The sequence below is a fragment of the Lithobates pipiens genome, unplaced genomic scaffold (genome assembly GCF_037356315.1).
Source record: "Lithobates pipiens isolate NorthernLeopardFrog02 unplaced genomic scaffold, aLitPip1_a1.2 Scaffold_19, whole genome shotgun sequence".
Classification (NCBI taxonomy): Eukaryota; Metazoa; Chordata; class Amphibia; order Anura; family Ranidae; genus Lithobates; species Lithobates pipiens.
Window position 1 is genome coordinate 422,241,564 of NW_027507764.1, and position 16,114 is coordinate 422,257,677.

Consider the following 16,114-nt stretch of genomic DNA (forward strand, 5'->3'; position numbering starts at 1 on the left):
TTGCTGAAACCGTGCGCGATGATGTGAACGGCACGTACGACGGGACGAAAAATACGACGTCCTATACACTGCATTATAGCTTTCGGTGTGAAAATCCTTTCTGAGCATGCGCGCAACTTTGTTTGACGAACAAGCCTACACACGAGCGGACTGTTCGCTGAAACAAGGTTTCAGCGGACAGTTTTTCGGAAATTCCGAAAAACCTTGTCCGTCAAACTGTCCGCTGAAACTGTCCGCTGAAAGCCCACACACGAGCGGACTGTCCGCCCAAACACTGTTCAGCGGACAAAGTTGGGCGAACAGTCCGCCCGTGTGTACGCGGCCTTAGGCCTCTCACACGGGCAGCAGTTTCTACCATCCTCTGAAAAGCAAACCGCATTGGATCAGTTTTTAGGGTGCTGCAGTGCAGCGCTGAGATAAGGCCACCCCCTAAATCCTTTTTTTTTTTGGTGGGGTTGGCAGGGTCTTTTTTTTCCATCTGACCAGGGTCTTTGTATTGAAACATCATACAATAACCACAAGTCAAGATGCAGTCTAATTGTCTTTAATGAGTGAGTTTGACAGAGGGTGCTGCCTGTCAAACTCTGCATTCTGAGTTAAGTTTGCCATGGCCGCAAATTAAAGCCATGGCATATGTACAGTCTCCTCTGGCTGCCATGTTTGCCTGTGGGTGGGCAGTAAAAACGCAAATCAACCACCTGTTTTTAGCACCTCCTAGCCATCCATGTGAAGGAGCCCTTAAGACAGTTGTCACTAAATCAGGTGTCCCCATTGGAAGATTTCCTATGTTCTTTTTCTGCTGGGAGCTCAAAATGTGTGTTTTTCTTTTACTTTCAGTCTCAGTGACAATGGTCATCCTTACAAATAGACATTAAACTCTCCAGAGGGGACACAGACAGCAATCAAGCCTGAAAGGGGTTTTACATGTTCCCTGCTTTATCTAAAACTAATAAAAAAAAGTATTTGATATTTTTGAAAATTATGTTTTTATGGTCCTGATCACAATTAATAAAGAAAGAAAATATGTTCAGAACCACTATAAATACCCTATTTAGCCACATTTAAATTCACACACATTTATAATTGTTTCACACAAGATTCACATACCTTTTCTCCCAGGATTCACACATTATTCTAACTGGACCTAATTGGAAAATAATTGTGAAAGCTGTTTGAATCGTTTGTGAAAATATTAATAGATCTCTTAGCATATGAAATATAAATCTCATCCTGTGTGTGTTTTCTTGTTTTAGGATTACCTTGTGTTGCTGCCAAGTGATTTCTATGAAGCGTCCATTTTACAGCTAAGAGTTACAGAGCCATGCAGCTATAATGGGTTTGCTAGTGAAAAGTGAGTATAGCTCTGTGAATCAGTTTCAATATTATACCATAACTTAAGCAAGCTGAATGATAATTAAATATTTATTGATTTAATTTAACTGTTTACCAAACTTGGTGAAGATAGAATGCAGAAGTTTTGACAATAAAGTTGGCAGTGCCTCCACCCAGGACGGGGCCTCTGTGAACAGAGGGGGTTCCCTTCCTGGGAAATTATCCATTAATCTAATCAAAGTCATTGGGAGCAGAAGCACTACTGCAACCAGCATACAACACTAACCATAAATATATAGATACACAACAGTATGGAAACAATTCAATATTTATGCAAGAAAAGATCAATAATCAATAATACATACATACATGTGCAAACAGGTATTATTAATAAAGGGTCCAAAAGAAGTCTTGGAGGGATTGTCAACATATGTGTATATGTAGTTGTTAATAACGTTACCTCCAGATGAATGTTGCAGCAAAATTTTATTGCGGGAGCACCTGGGGGTGATCATGATGCAGCATCTGTCTGTGTCAAAGACCTGATCAGTGGTGATGGGGAGATCCTTTAACTATTGTCCAACCAGCCTGGAATGCAGAAAATGTGGTGTGACACTGGAACTCAGATATATAATAAAACCCCAGGCACTGTTAAAAAATATAAATAAATAAAATCAGAAAGCAGCTATCACTACAAAATATACAATCGTCACACTACAAACATCTACTTTATGCTTTATTCCCCCTAAGTAGTTTCTAATCTGACCTGTAACCAGACCTTTAACCAGAAGCAGCCATTGGATGCCTAACCTGACTCTAGCCCATGCTGGTTATTGAGCCCTAAGCTACAACCAGCTATGGAATCCCAGACCAGAAAAGACAGTGTTAACGATAATAACAGGAGTTGTTACTAATATACTGGAAGGTGACCACTACATACTTATAGTAGTACAGACTATCTGGCACTGTGCATTTGACAAAACAATAGGACAGAGATAGGTCTGTCACAGGAATTCAGAAACACACTCAAGAAGCATTGGGCAGCTGCAGTTAAACTACTGGAATGTAGTTACATAATAGTCTCTTCTGGTCTGAATTGACAGAATATGTGACTGAGACTTTTTCTCTTACTCCACTTCTTCCTTCTGTTTTTTTTTCAAAGCCAGCCACCCAGAGACAGGAAGTGCTAATACATACAGTAATTATACATAGCTCTGTGATATTAACAGCTAACAGGAAAGGGCAGCAAATCCCTACACGTGTATAAAAATACAATGTCTTGTTTTGCTTATCAATACGTACGTTGATTGAAGAATGGCTTTTGGCCAGCAAATGTGACTTCAACATGGAAGACATTTAAGTGTATCTAAACCCAAGAACAAAAATGGAATATTGCAGTTCATTGGTCCCTGGACTGGTGACTGCCTAGATTTTCTCTTTTTCTTCCTTTTGTTTCCTTTATTTTCACTGGATGATTCTGCCAGTAACATTCTTCCTGTCATAGGGTAACAACATTGACTCATTGTACTGTATCTATGGAAGCACAATGTGGTCACCCTAGGACAGGAATACACCATACCTCCACCTCACCTATTCTCCTTAACAAAGATTGGAGGGGCTCTATAGGCCTCAGAGACAACTTAGAACAATGTAAATCATAATAATGCAGTAGAGGCTGGTATCACCTGACCTGACAGGATTCTTGTCAAGATTAACAGGTATACTTCTGTACTTATCTAAGGCTAGGTTCACACTGATGCAGTGCAATTTTCAAGTGCATTTGCAGTGTGAATTGATGCAATTCTACACAATCTGTATACAGCTACGATTCCTGTGCTAGGGAAAAAAACCTGCTGGAATCTTATGACAATAGGACACATAAGCGTTTGGAAAGTGTTTCTATTGAAGTGTATGGACCACAGAATTGCACTGCATTGCACCAAAGAAGCACAGATTCTCTCCCACAGATATAACAAAATGCTTTCAAAGGGGTTCAAGGGTTTGTTGTTAGGGTCTTCGTAACCTGTAAAAAGATTACTTTTTTTACTTTTTACTTTGGTATTAAAATGTTAAAAGGTAATTTTGTAATATGACTTCAAAACATTTTTTTGTGTTTGTAAGCTGTCTTGTGTATCAGCATTTGCCATTGGAGAGGTTTAAGTGTGTTCATGGCCCTGACATGGAATACTTCAAACAAGATGGAATAAACCGGCCAATAATTGTTCGGAAACTAAGCAGCGGGAGCCCACCGGTAGCTTATATTTCAGGAGGACAGGTAGGAGGATCTATTAATAAATATTTATTTATCAAAGATTTTAATATACAGTAGCACTGACAGTTTATATAGCATTTTACATATTGTACAGTCACATAATGCATGCCATACACGGTCGAATTTCGAACAAATTTTCTTTTCAAAATCAGAAAATTTGTTTTTTTGTGATCCAATGATGCCACCATTGATGTTCGAAATTTGGCCGACCAAGCCTTCAATTTCACCTCATGTTGCTACAGAAAATAATTTTCTTGGCCGGGAATCTTCTTTTCTCTCCGTAAATTTTCTTTTATCTCCATAAATTTTCTTTTCTTATTACATTTCTCGCACGATTCTCCCATCATTGATTAGAAAATCGTTTGTTTTTCTAAAAATTTCCAACATGTCCGATTCCTCAAATTTTATTTCCGCACGAAAATCGGCTGTTGCTGCAGCCCACTAATGGTGCCAAATTCATACGAAAATTCTTAGATACGATTTTAGAAAGAAAATTCTTTCGAAATTCTAACCGTGTATGGCCGGCACTAGTCACACATCATTGATTCTGTTTTTTCATTTAAAGCAGAAGTAAACCCCTCCATTTAACCGTTTCAAATAAGTTACATTTCCGGCATGTGACGGGAAGGTAACCCTCCCATTGGTTGCGCTCTCAACCAGACTGTCAAACCATCCAATGGCTGGTGTCAGAACTGATCACATGTGCAGCATCATGACAGTTGTAGATTAAACAGAGGCCAAGATGGCAGCTTCCTTGGCTGAGAACGATAGGAGGGTTTACTTCCACTTTAATGGCTCTTTGTCATTTAGAATATATTGCTTAGACATGTATCAGTCAAATAAATAATGGTGCTTCTGAACACTATAGATCAGTAAGGGTGAACTTTGGCACCCAGGGCCGGCGCTACTACTAGGCGAGGTAGGCAGCCGCCTAGGGCGCACTACCACTTAGGGAGCAACCACGCCCTCTGTCCAGTGTGAGCTCCTCTTCTGATCTCTCGCCCCCCCCTGTGGTGTGCCACCGGCGCCACCGATCCCCCATGTTTTCCGCTGAGCGTCCCACCGTGCTCAAACGTGTTTATCTCACAGCACCACTCTGGGACTCCTTTGCTCCAGCCTGTCCCTCTGGAGCGGCGCTGTGTGTCTGTGTGAGTGCAGCGGAGGGGCGGGGCTCGGCAGAGATGGGAGCATTGAGAGGTCGGTCAGCTGACCTCCTGCCCGGCGGGGACATCGTGGAGCGGGGTGGACGGCGCTGGCCTGGTTCCGGCAGCGATATGATGGAGGTGGAGCGGGTGCACGGCGCTGGCATGGCCCCGGCGGAGCGGGTGGACGGCGCTGGCGTGGACTCCTGAACAATTCTGCACACCCGGTGTGGAGGAGTCGGAGAGGCCTGGATGAAGGCAGCATCAAAGAGCAGAGGTAAGGAGGAGGATGGATCCTCCCCGATCTACGTTGAGCTGTATGGAGGGGGTTTGTGTGTGAGTAATGCAGGAAGTAGGAGTCAGGTAGGTCAGTGTGATGTGTGTCAGTGTGATGTGTGTCAGTGTATGTGTCAGTGTATGTGTCAGTGTATGTGTCAGTGCCAGTGTATGTGTCTGTGCCAGTGTATGTGTCTGTGCCAGTGTATGTGTCTGTGTCAGTGTAGGTGTCAGTGTCATGCCAGTGTATGTGTCATGCCAGTGTATGTGTCATGCCAGTGTATGTGTCATGCCAGTGTATGTGTCAGTGTATGTGTCTGTGTCAGTGCCAGTGTAGGTGTCAGTGTCATGCCAGTGTAGGTGTCATGCCAGTGTAGGTGTCAGTGTGATGTGTCAGTGTGATGTGTCAGTGTCAGGGTATGTGTATGTGTCAGTGTATGCTTCAGTGTGATGGTCAGTGTATGTGTGATGTTCAGTGTGATGGTCAGTGTGATGGTCAGTGTGATGGTCAGTGTATGCGTCAGTGTGATGGTCAGTGTAGGTGTCAGTGTATATGTCAGTGTCAGTGCATGTGTCAGTGCAGGTGTCAGTGTCAGTGCCATTGTATGTGTTAGTGTATGTGTCATGCCAGTGTACGTGTATGTGTCAGTGTCAGTGTGATGAGTCAGGGTATGTGTCAGTGTCAGTGTGATGAGTCAGGGTATGTGTCAGTGTATGTGTTTTCAGGGTATGTGTTTTCAGGGTATGTGTCAGTGTATGTGTTTTCAGGGTATGTGTCAGGGCATGTGTCAGAGTCAGGGTATGTGTCAGTGTGATGTGTCAGTGTATGTGTTTTCAGTGTATGTGTTTTCAGTGTATGTGTTTTCAGTGTATGTGTCAGGGTGATGTGTCAGGGTGATGTGTCAGGGTGATGTGTCTGGGTGATGTGTCTGGGTGATGTGTCTGGGTGATGTCAGTGTGATGTGTCAGTGTATGTGTTTTCAGTGTATGTGTTTTCAGTGTATGTGTCAGGGTATGTGTCAGGGTATGTGTCAGTGTGATGGCCAGTGTATGTGTCAGCGTGATGGTCAGTGTAGGTGTCAGTGTGATGGTCAGTGTCAGTGTAATTGCCAGTGTAGGTGTCAGGTGGGTTAGTGTAGGTGCCAGGTGGGTTAGTGTAGGTGCCAGGTGGGTCGTGTAGGTGCCAGTTAGGTCGGTGTAATTATCAGGTAGGTCAGTGTAGGGGTCAGTTTGATGTGAGTAGTGCAGGAAGTAGGAGTCAGGTGGATTAGTTTATGTGTCAAGGGGTCAGTGTAGGGGTCAGATAGGTCATGTGTAGCAAGGGCAGGGTAAGGTGGAGTCATGGGCGCAGCCGGGGGGGCGGCAAAATTAGGTTTCGCCTAGGGTGTCAACGATCCTTGCACCAGCCCTGTTGGCACCCCAGATGTTTTGGAACTACATTTCTCATGATGCTCAACTACACTGCAGAGTGCAGGAGCATCATGGGAAATGTAGTTCCAAAACATCTGGGTACCAATGTTCGCCATTACCGCTATAGGTTAAAGTGTACAATTTAACACACTGTATGGTCACTTTAATCAATGCTTTTGGACATAGTTGCCAAGCTCTTGACTTTATAAAGCTGTCTGCTATAAAGTCAAATACTTAAATCAAAGATATGAAAACTTCTGATTAACTAACAGTAGTGTGGAAAAAGTAGTTTGTAGTCCGAAGACACCGCATGCCTGAGAGCGCATGCACTAATGTAAAGGGGCCTCAGCCTAGGTTCCTCCCAGACCACACTCCTGATGCATTTTACCCCACCAACAGGGCTTTGTCATAGAGGACCTCTGCACACTGCAGACGCTGGCACCCGAATGTAGAGGACTACTGGTGTAGTTTGGTGGGCGATTGGAACGGCACTCTAAGCTATTGAACAGGGTCACATGTAAAAAGTAAATTGAGTTTATACAAAATTTCAATATGGTTTTCTGTTTGACATGTGACCTATTTACCTATGTAATTGGGCCCCTCAGATTTTGTGTCACTGTATGGACTTTGTATATACAGTAACAGAACCTAGGGAAAACTACATCCACGTGGTCAGTTTACAAGTGTACCACAAATGAGTATAAATTAATAAATACTGATGTGCTCTAATTAACCTCTCAATCAGGGCACAGGTGTTGATTGAATAAGTGCTAAACACAAAATACTTACTATGTGCTAAAAAAATACACACGTGATACTCCAAAACAAATCCTTGTTCAATTCGATAGAGTTACTAGTGATGTACCACAAGTGCAAAATATACACCACAAATCAATAGTTACCCACCAGTGGTATTTTTTAGCACATATTGAGTATTTTGTATTTAGCACTTATTTAATCAACACCTGTGCCCTGATTGAGAGGTTAATTAGAGCGCATCATTATTTATTACTTTATATTTTTTCACGGTGTCTGATCACTATTAGCATGGTTGCAGCTTAATTATTCCGTTATCTTTTAGTCATTATCTGTTTTTGAGTATTAATTTCAGTACTTTAGTATATTTTATTTTGTACCACAAATGAGTGCTGCAAAAATTACCCAGCACCCAAGTCAGCTAACCAGCAAATTCTAAGGCCGCGTACACACGGGCGGACTGTTCGCCCAACCTTGTCCGCTGAACAGTGTTTGGGCGGACAGTCCGCTCGTGTGTGGGCTTTCAGCGGACAGTTTCAGCGGACAGTTGGACGGACAAAGTCTTTCGGGAATTCCGAAAAACTGTCCGCTGAAACTGTGTTTGAGCGAACAGTCCGCCCGTGTGTGGGCCTGTCCGCTGTACTTTCGAAATGAGCGAACTGTTCCCGCTCGGAAAGTCCGCCCATTTCGAGCGCGTGTACAGGTAGGCGGGGCCCGCGAAGGAGACGTCGCGGGCTCCGCCGCCTGGAATGGGCTTAAAGGGGAACCCCAACGCCGAAAAAAATCGGCGTGGGGGTTCCCCCAAAGTCCACACCAGACCCTTGTCCGAGCACGCTACCCGGCCGGCCAGGAAAGGGGGGCGAGCGAGCGCGCCCCCCCTCCTGAGCCGTACCAGGCCGCGTGCCCTCAACATGGGGGGGTGCCTTGGGGAAGGGGGGCCGCGCGGCCCCCCCACCCCAAAGCACCTTGTCCCCATGTTGATGAGGACAAGGGCCTCTTCCCGACAACCCTGGCCGTTGGTTGTCGGGGTCTGCGGGCGGGGGGCTTATCGGAATCCGGGAGCCCCCTTTAAGAAGGGGGCCCCCGGATACCGGCCCCCCACCCTATGTGAATGAGTATGGGGTACAATGTACCCCTACCCATTCACCTGTGAAATAAAGTACAAAAAAAAACACAACACAGGGAAAAAATATTTTATTGCACAGCTCCGGGGGTCTTCCGTCTTCGGGGGTCTTCTCGCCGGACTCCTCCGCTATCTGTGTGTAGCTCTTTTACTAGCGGAGGAGTCCGGCTTTCTTCCTCCCCGCCGCCGGCCTCTTCTCCCGACTTCGGGGGTCTTGTCCCCCTCTTCGGTTCTTCTGCCGGGCCACCGCGCCTTCTTGTAGCTCTTTTACAGGCGGTGGCCCGGTCTTCTGTCGCCGCTGCCTTCCGTTCTTCTGTCGCCGCCTTCGGTTCTTCTGCCGGGCCACCGCGCCTTCTTGTAGCTCTTTTACAGGCGGTCTTCTGTCGCCGCTGTCGTCGCCGCCGCCGCCGCCGCCGCCTTCCGTTCTTGTTCTTCTTCTTGTTCTTCTTCTTCTTCTCCTGGAGATGTTGACTCGACGAGCTCTCCGGCCGGAATGCCAGAGCCGCGCTGTGCGGTCACTTATATAGTGACAATGGGGCGGTGTCACATGGTATATGTCACATGGGTTGGTCACATGGTGACCCCGCCCCCTTACGATGTCATAGTCCCCATGTGACATCAACCCATGTGACCAACCCATGTGACATATACCATGTGACACCGCCCCATTGTCACTATATAAGTGACCGCACAGCGCGGCTCTGGCATTCCGGCCGGAGAGCTCGTCGAGTCAACATCTCCAGGAGAAGAAGAAGAAGAACAAGAAGAAGAACAAGAACGGAAGGCGGCGGCGGCGGCGGCGGCGACGACAGCGGCGACAGAAGACCGGGCCACCGCCTGTAAAAGAGCTACAAGAAGGCGCGGTGGCCCGGCAGAAGAACCGAAGAGGGGGACAAGACCCCCGAAGTCGGGAGAAGAGGCCGGCGGCGGGGAGGAAGAAAGCCGGACTCCTCCGCTAGTAAAAGAGCTACACACAGATAGCGGAGGAGTCCGGCGAGAAGACCCCCGAAGACGGAAGACCCCCCGGAGCTGTGCAATAAAATATTTTTTCCCTGTGTTGTGTTTTTTTTTGTACTTTATTTCACAGGTGAATGGGTAGGGGTACATTGTACCCCATACTCATTCACATAGGGTGGGGGGCCGGTATCCGGGGGCCCCCTTCTTAAAGGGGGCTCCCGGATTCCGATAAGCCCCCCGCCCGCAGACCCCGACAACCAACGGCCAGGGTTGTCGGGAAGAGGCCCTTGTCCTCATCAACATGGGGACAAGGTGCTTTGGGGTGGGGGGGCCGCGCGGCCCCCCCTTCCCCAAGGCACCCCCCCATGTTGAGGGCACGCGGCCTGGTACGGCTCAGGAGGGGGGGCGCGCTCGCTCGCCCCCCTTTCCTGGCCGGCCGGGTAGCGTGCTCGGACAAGGGTCTGGTGTGGACTTTGGGGGAACCCCCACGCCGATTTTTTTCGGCGTTGGGGTTCCCCTTTAAGCCCATTCCAGGCGGCGGAGCCCGCGACGTCTCCTTCGCGGGCCCCGCCTACCTGTACACGCGCTCGAAATGGGCGGATTTGCCTCCTCCTTACGTGGACGAGTCCGTTCATTTCAAAAGTTGAGCGAACTGTTTGGCAAACAGTTTGCTGAAACAGTCCGCTCGTGTGTGGGCAAGTCCGCTCATGCAAATTTTGAGCGGACTGTTTGCCGAAACTGTTTGGCGAACAAGGTTGGGCAAACAGTCCGCGCGTGTGTACGCGGCCTTAGTCACAAGTATTTCCAATATGCAACTTTTTAAAACAGAATTCTCAGTTGTATACATTTGCAGATACACTTGTAAGTCACACCAGTGTGTCCAGTCTCCTCTGTAAATAAAACATATTTGAACATATTTTGTAATATTATTAAATATTAGAATAAAGAAATTAAAAATATATATTTTTTTAACTTTTATTTTTACATACTGTCCCCAGTGCATTACAGCATCATCATATAATGGTGTGACGGTGATCAGGGACACGGACTGTTTTTCTTTTTTTACATACTGTGACCAGAACAATACAGTTTTACCATATAGTGATCAGGGACACTGACTGGTGACAAAAAAAACAAAAAAGTTTTATTTATATTTTTTCAATTATATATTTCTTTTTTTACATAGTGTGACCAGAGCAATACAGTGTTATCGGGGGGGGGGCAGGTTTTTCTTTTTTTTACACACTGTGATTGCTTGTAACAGTGAATATCACTGTTATGAACAACCATTTTTTCTAAATAAAAAACATTATTTCAGTGTGTACTGTTGTGATTAGCTGTGATTGGCCACAGCTAATTACATGGTACAGTACAGACTGTCCCATTAATTTCTTCTTTGTTTCTACAGTTGGACTGTGCGACGGGAATCACTTTGGGCGGGGGCTTGTGAAACCCAGCGTACCTTTTAGAAAACTGGAAGCCCCTTGTCCAGCTCCCCTGGCCCCTCCTATGTGTAAGTTACCCTGTGTCTATTAGGGGCACAGGGTGACGAGAACCCCAGTTGGGTCTGCTTAACCCAACTCACCGTACAACCACACCGTACTCAGCATTTCCTTTTGACACTGTTGTCCTGGATTCTGTGTGTGTGGTTTGTGCTGGAGAAGTGAAGGGGCTCTTTTCACTTGGGACAGTAATGTTTGTAAACAATATCCTTCAACTTTAAGACTGCTAGAATCTTGTAGGAGTATTTCACAGACCATTGCTAGATAGTTTGAGGTGGGGTGGGGGTTGTTATGTGTTAAGTGCCTGTATCCCTTTGTTGTATTGTTTGTGTCTGCCTTGGGAGTGAAGTATTTTCGGATGCATGTCTATATGGATTAGCTGGGAGAGAGGAGGAGGGATTTCTCCAGCCGCCCCTCCCAAAGACAATCTACTGATAAGAAGTTGAATCCACCTGTGTCATGCTACTGGTGGAGGTAAAGTCTACCCGCCCTGTTTCATTATGCATTGGTAGGGGGGAATTCCTCCAACAGCTCTCCTTGCTGATTGGACAGTTTACCCCGTCCTGAATGCAAAGGGGGGGGGGGGGATGATTGTCCCCTGAGTGTATATCTGTTGTTACATGTGTTTGAATAAAGAGTCTGTTTTTCTACCCTACACTGCTGTCTCAACAAGTGACTGGTTGGTATAAGGGACCTTGAATCGTGCTGGTTCTGAACAAAGAAAGCATTTGTAGCGGACGGACTCATCTTGAGTACAGGGGTCCATCACAGACTGTAATTGTCCCTGTCTGTACCATGTGATCACTGTGACAAATCACAGAGATCAACACAATAGTACACAATGAATGGAACACATCCATTGTGTACAAGTATCATGTGATCTATTGTGATTGGTCACAATGATCACATGGTACCGGCAGCAGGCTGGTACACTGATCTGTCATCCGCTGTGTCTGGTGGACGCAACGGGTGACAAAACATGCTGCAGTGTGGTCCATGGGTCACACCCAAGGCACGATCCTGGGAGGACGTCATATGATGTACGCCCAGAATGGGAGAGCTCCCACCTGGCTGTCATTTTACTGTAAGTGGGGTGGGCAGAGATTAAAAATACCAATGCACAACAAAATTGAAAATCACCATGATAGGAAACCAATACTGCACTGATGTACCAGCATGCGCCAAGCTTTGGCATCTGCTTAAAGTGTTATAGCAAAAAAAACATATGTAGTACATCTTTGCACTTATCTACTAATACCTTTTATGGTTTGACAACACACTTTTTTTTGTGAACTGAATAGTGTCAGCCCTGCCCATTTTTTTTTTTTTTTAGCAGAACTACTCAAACTCAGTTCTGAATAAATTAATTTGACCTAATCAACAGGTATTGTCTTGCAGTTGTCAAACAGATGTAACAAAACACATTCAACAGTATATTTAGCAGACAAAAGGCAGAAAAAAGGAGAAGCTTATTGTAAGGGTTTACATTCACTTTAAGCCCCTGTACACACGGTCGGACATTCTGCCAACCAAATCCGTTGGATTTTGTCCGACGGATTGTGTCTGAAACTGTTGCATACACACGGTCGGACCAAGTTGTCGGAAAATCCGATCATTCAGAACGTGATGACGTTATTTCGTTACGACGGGACTACGTTCACGCTAGTAGCCAATAGCTTTGGTGTAGGAATTTGATCTGAGCATGCGTCGCACTTTGTCCGATCAAAATTCTCTACACATGATCGAGTATGTCCGATCGGACCAGTTTGTCAGAAAATATTTCCAACAAGTTGGAAAATTGGGTCCGACAGATATTCCGACGGAAACAGTCCGATGCATACCACACACAGTCGGATTATCCGACAACACGGTCCGATAGGACACATTCCGACGGATTTTCCGACCATGTGTACAAGGGCTAAGATACATGAATAATGTGTCCTGTAGGTAGAATATTTAAATCATACTAAGTTCTGAAATGTCAGATGCGTAGATGTATTTAGGTGCTTGCTTTTGTTAGATTTTATAGAAGACACCTTACTGTCATATTTCTGTATGTTCTTGACTGATAACCTATGAATTCTCTTTACAGGTGGAGCTCCGATTCAGGGTAAATGTCCCCAAGGCTGGATTTTATGTGCTTGTGTTTGAATATGCCAACGAAGACCCTCAGCAATATATTCTTAATGTGTTTACAGCCAGTAACCCTTCTACTGCAGCCAGAGTCAGGCTCTATAACTGCAAATACAGGTACAGAAGTGTCTTTGTTCACAAACTCATATGTTTATGTACCAGTCAATTAATTGGTTTATTTAAGGTAATCCTTTGACTACCACTAGTGTGAGAGAGCTTGCCAGGTTGGGCATTAGTGAAACTAATATTTTTACTGTTACTTTTGTCATTCCTAAAATGTACTTACTATAACACAATGTGGCTCTCAGGGTTCTAGTGACAAGTTGTCAATGGAATCTTGACCGTGGCACAGCTACCACCATAGCCTGCATTAGGTGGAAAGTGCTGGAGGCTATTTGTATGAATCTGATCAAAAGAAGAACTGTTCTTACCAAATTACATATCTGAACATAAAGGGGTCTATATATAAAATGTTTGCAGTGCTGATATGACAAATCCACACAATCAGGGTGAAAATTACCGTGTTTTCTGCAATATGCATAGTTCCTATAATATAAGTGCCACTTAGTGGCCATAATGCGATTTTTTTTCAGAAATACTTTAATAATAAAGAAACAAAAACCTATTGTGGCCACTAGATGGCACTGACAATATAGAAACCACATAAAATAGAGGCAGTACTGACATTTTCATGCTAATTGTGTCAATGTTTGTCAGTCACATCTACACGATAAACTTTTTTATATATAGACCCCAAAGTGTATGCGAATAGAGATTTTTTTGTAGTTTTGGGTACAGTGAGAAAATATAAAAATGCATTATAGGTTTTTCTTGCTGTCACTGTCTCCGTTGTGGGAGATGCACCCTTATTTTTTGCCCTGGGAACTATTGTTTCCTGTATAAAAAATTATGAAATATCCAAAAATTTTGAGTTGTCCCAGGTAGGAAAATATCTTCTAATGGGGATATTTGTTCTGATAACAGCTGAGGGGATACACATGGTAAAAGAAAAACATTTTAAGTAAACATGACCCATTTCTTTTTACTCAGTATTTTTATAGCATATATTCCAGTTGAAAGGTACTGTAGCTGTAACAATCAATATCCAACTTGTGACTGTGACTTAGCAAAGTAAAGTGAATTCTGATTGGCTGCCATGTGTTACTCTAATTTGATTATGATTTTCTCCATGCTGTACTTTTTTAACAGAAAGGAAAATGATCATTTTTTTATAAATGTTTTACAAATAAATTTTTGAACAGTGTGGCGTGCATTTGTATTTAGCCTCCTTTACACTGACACCCCTAACTAAAATCTAGTGAAACCACTTGCCTTCAAAAGTCAACTAATTAGTAAATAGAGTCCACCTGTGTGTAATTTAATCTCAGTATTAATACAGCTGTTCTGTGAAGCCCTCAGAAGTTTGTTAGAGAACCTTAGTGAACAAACAGCATCATGAAGGCCAAGGAACACACTAGACAGGTCAGGGATAAGGTTGTGGAGAAGTTTAAAGCAGGGTTAGGTTATAAAAAAATATCCTAAGCTTTGATCATCTCACAGAGCACCGTTTAATCCATCATCCAAAAATGGAAAGAGTGTGGCACAACTGAAAACCTACCAAGACATGGCTGTCCACCTAAACTGACAGGCTGGGCAAGTAGAGCATTAATCAAAGAAGCAGCCAAGGGGCCCAAGTTAAGTCTGGAGGAGCTGCAGAGATCCACAGCTCTGGTGGGAGAATCTGTCCACAGGACAACTATTAGTCATGCACTCCACAAATCTGGCCTTTATGGAAGAGTTGCAAGAAGAAAGCCATTACTGAAAGAAAGCCATAACCAGTCCCGTTTGCAGTTTGTGAGAAACCATGTAAGGGACACAGCAAACACGTGGAAGAAGGTGCTCTGGTCAGATGAGACCAAATTTTTACTTTTTGACCCAAAAGCAAAACGATATGCGTGGCGGAAAATTAACACTGCACATCACCCTGAACACACCATCCCCACCGTGAAACATGGTGGTGGCAGCATCATGTTGTGGTGATGCTTTTCTTTAGCAGGGACAGGGAAGCTGTTTTGAGTTGATGGGAAGATTGATGGAGCCAAATACAGAGCAATCTTAGAAGAAAACCCGCAAGACTTAAGATAGGGGTGGAGATTCACCTTCCAGCAGGACAACAATACCTAAACATACAGCCAGAGCTACAATGGAATGGTTTAGATCAAATCATATTCATGTGTTAGAATGGCCCAGTCAAAGTCCAGACCTAAATCCAAGTGAGAATCTGTGGCAAGATTTAGAAATTGCTGTTTACAGACACTCTCCATCCAATCTGATAGAGCTTGAGCTATTTTGCAAAGAAGAATATGAAAAAATGTCACTCTCTAGATGTGCAAAGCTTGTAGAGACATACTCAAAAAAAGACTTGCAGCTGTAATTGCAGCGAAATGTGGTTCTACAAAGTATTGACTCATTTTCCTTCCACTTCACAATTGTGTGCCACTTTGTGTTGGTCTATCACATAAAATCCCAATAAAATACATTTACATTTTTTGTTGTAACATGACAAAATGTGGAAAATGTCAAGTGGTATGAATACTTTTTCAAGGCACTGTATGTTTTAATAATTACCTAAAATAATATTTGTAGTGTTGAGAATATATTACAATGAGCAATCAATTAACAAACAGTATATGATATTCTCTGCATTAGCTCCCTTTGCCGCAGTATTGTGGTGGACAGCATGAATCGCATTGCCACATTTGAGTTGTTGTCCGAGGTAGAAATTCAAGTGAAAGCAGCTTCAGTCAGCTTCATGTTGGTAAGTTGATTTTGTTCATCTTTATTTGTACAAATAAGGTAGTCATCTCTACTCTTAATGGGATTTATAATATCCATTGGTTGGCCATTTCCATGTGTAGTGCTTTGAAAAAAAGTATTTGTGTGTAAGCAGGCTTGCAGGGAGAAACAGACAACTGTCAGCTCTTTGGGTAGATTAATTATCTGTTGCCATTCCGAAATAAAGCTAAACGGGGATCATACAAGCTTAACCCCCCTGGCGGTATTCCCGAGTCTGGCTCGGGGTGGAGATTTTATACCAAAAGCGGTAACCCCGAGCCAGACTCGGGACTGCATCGCTGAATGCAGGGAGAGTTTACTTACCTTCTCCCTCGGATCCAGCGATGTCCCCTCTCTGTACGAGCGATCCGTGCTC

At 44.3% G+C, this 16,114-nt stretch overlaps 1 protein-coding gene across 2 annotated transcripts in view; it reads left to right on the plus strand.

The window, feature by feature from the left end:
- Window positions 1–16,114, plus strand: part of LAMA3 (laminin subunit alpha 3) — a 247,697-nt gene that overhangs the window by 111,475 nt on the left and 120,108 nt on the right. For both annotated transcript variants that reach the window (XM_077492578.1, XM_077492579.1), the window contains exons 24-27: window positions 1,254–1,351; window positions 3,454–3,607; window positions 12,863–13,020; window positions 15,613–15,721. In XM_077492578.1, coding sequence (XP_077348704.1) covers window positions 1,254–1,351; window positions 3,454–3,607; window positions 12,863–13,020; window positions 15,613–15,721 — 519 coding nt within the window. The remainder of the gene's footprint in view (window positions 1–1,253; window positions 1,352–3,453; window positions 3,608–12,862; window positions 13,021–15,612; window positions 15,722–16,114) is intronic.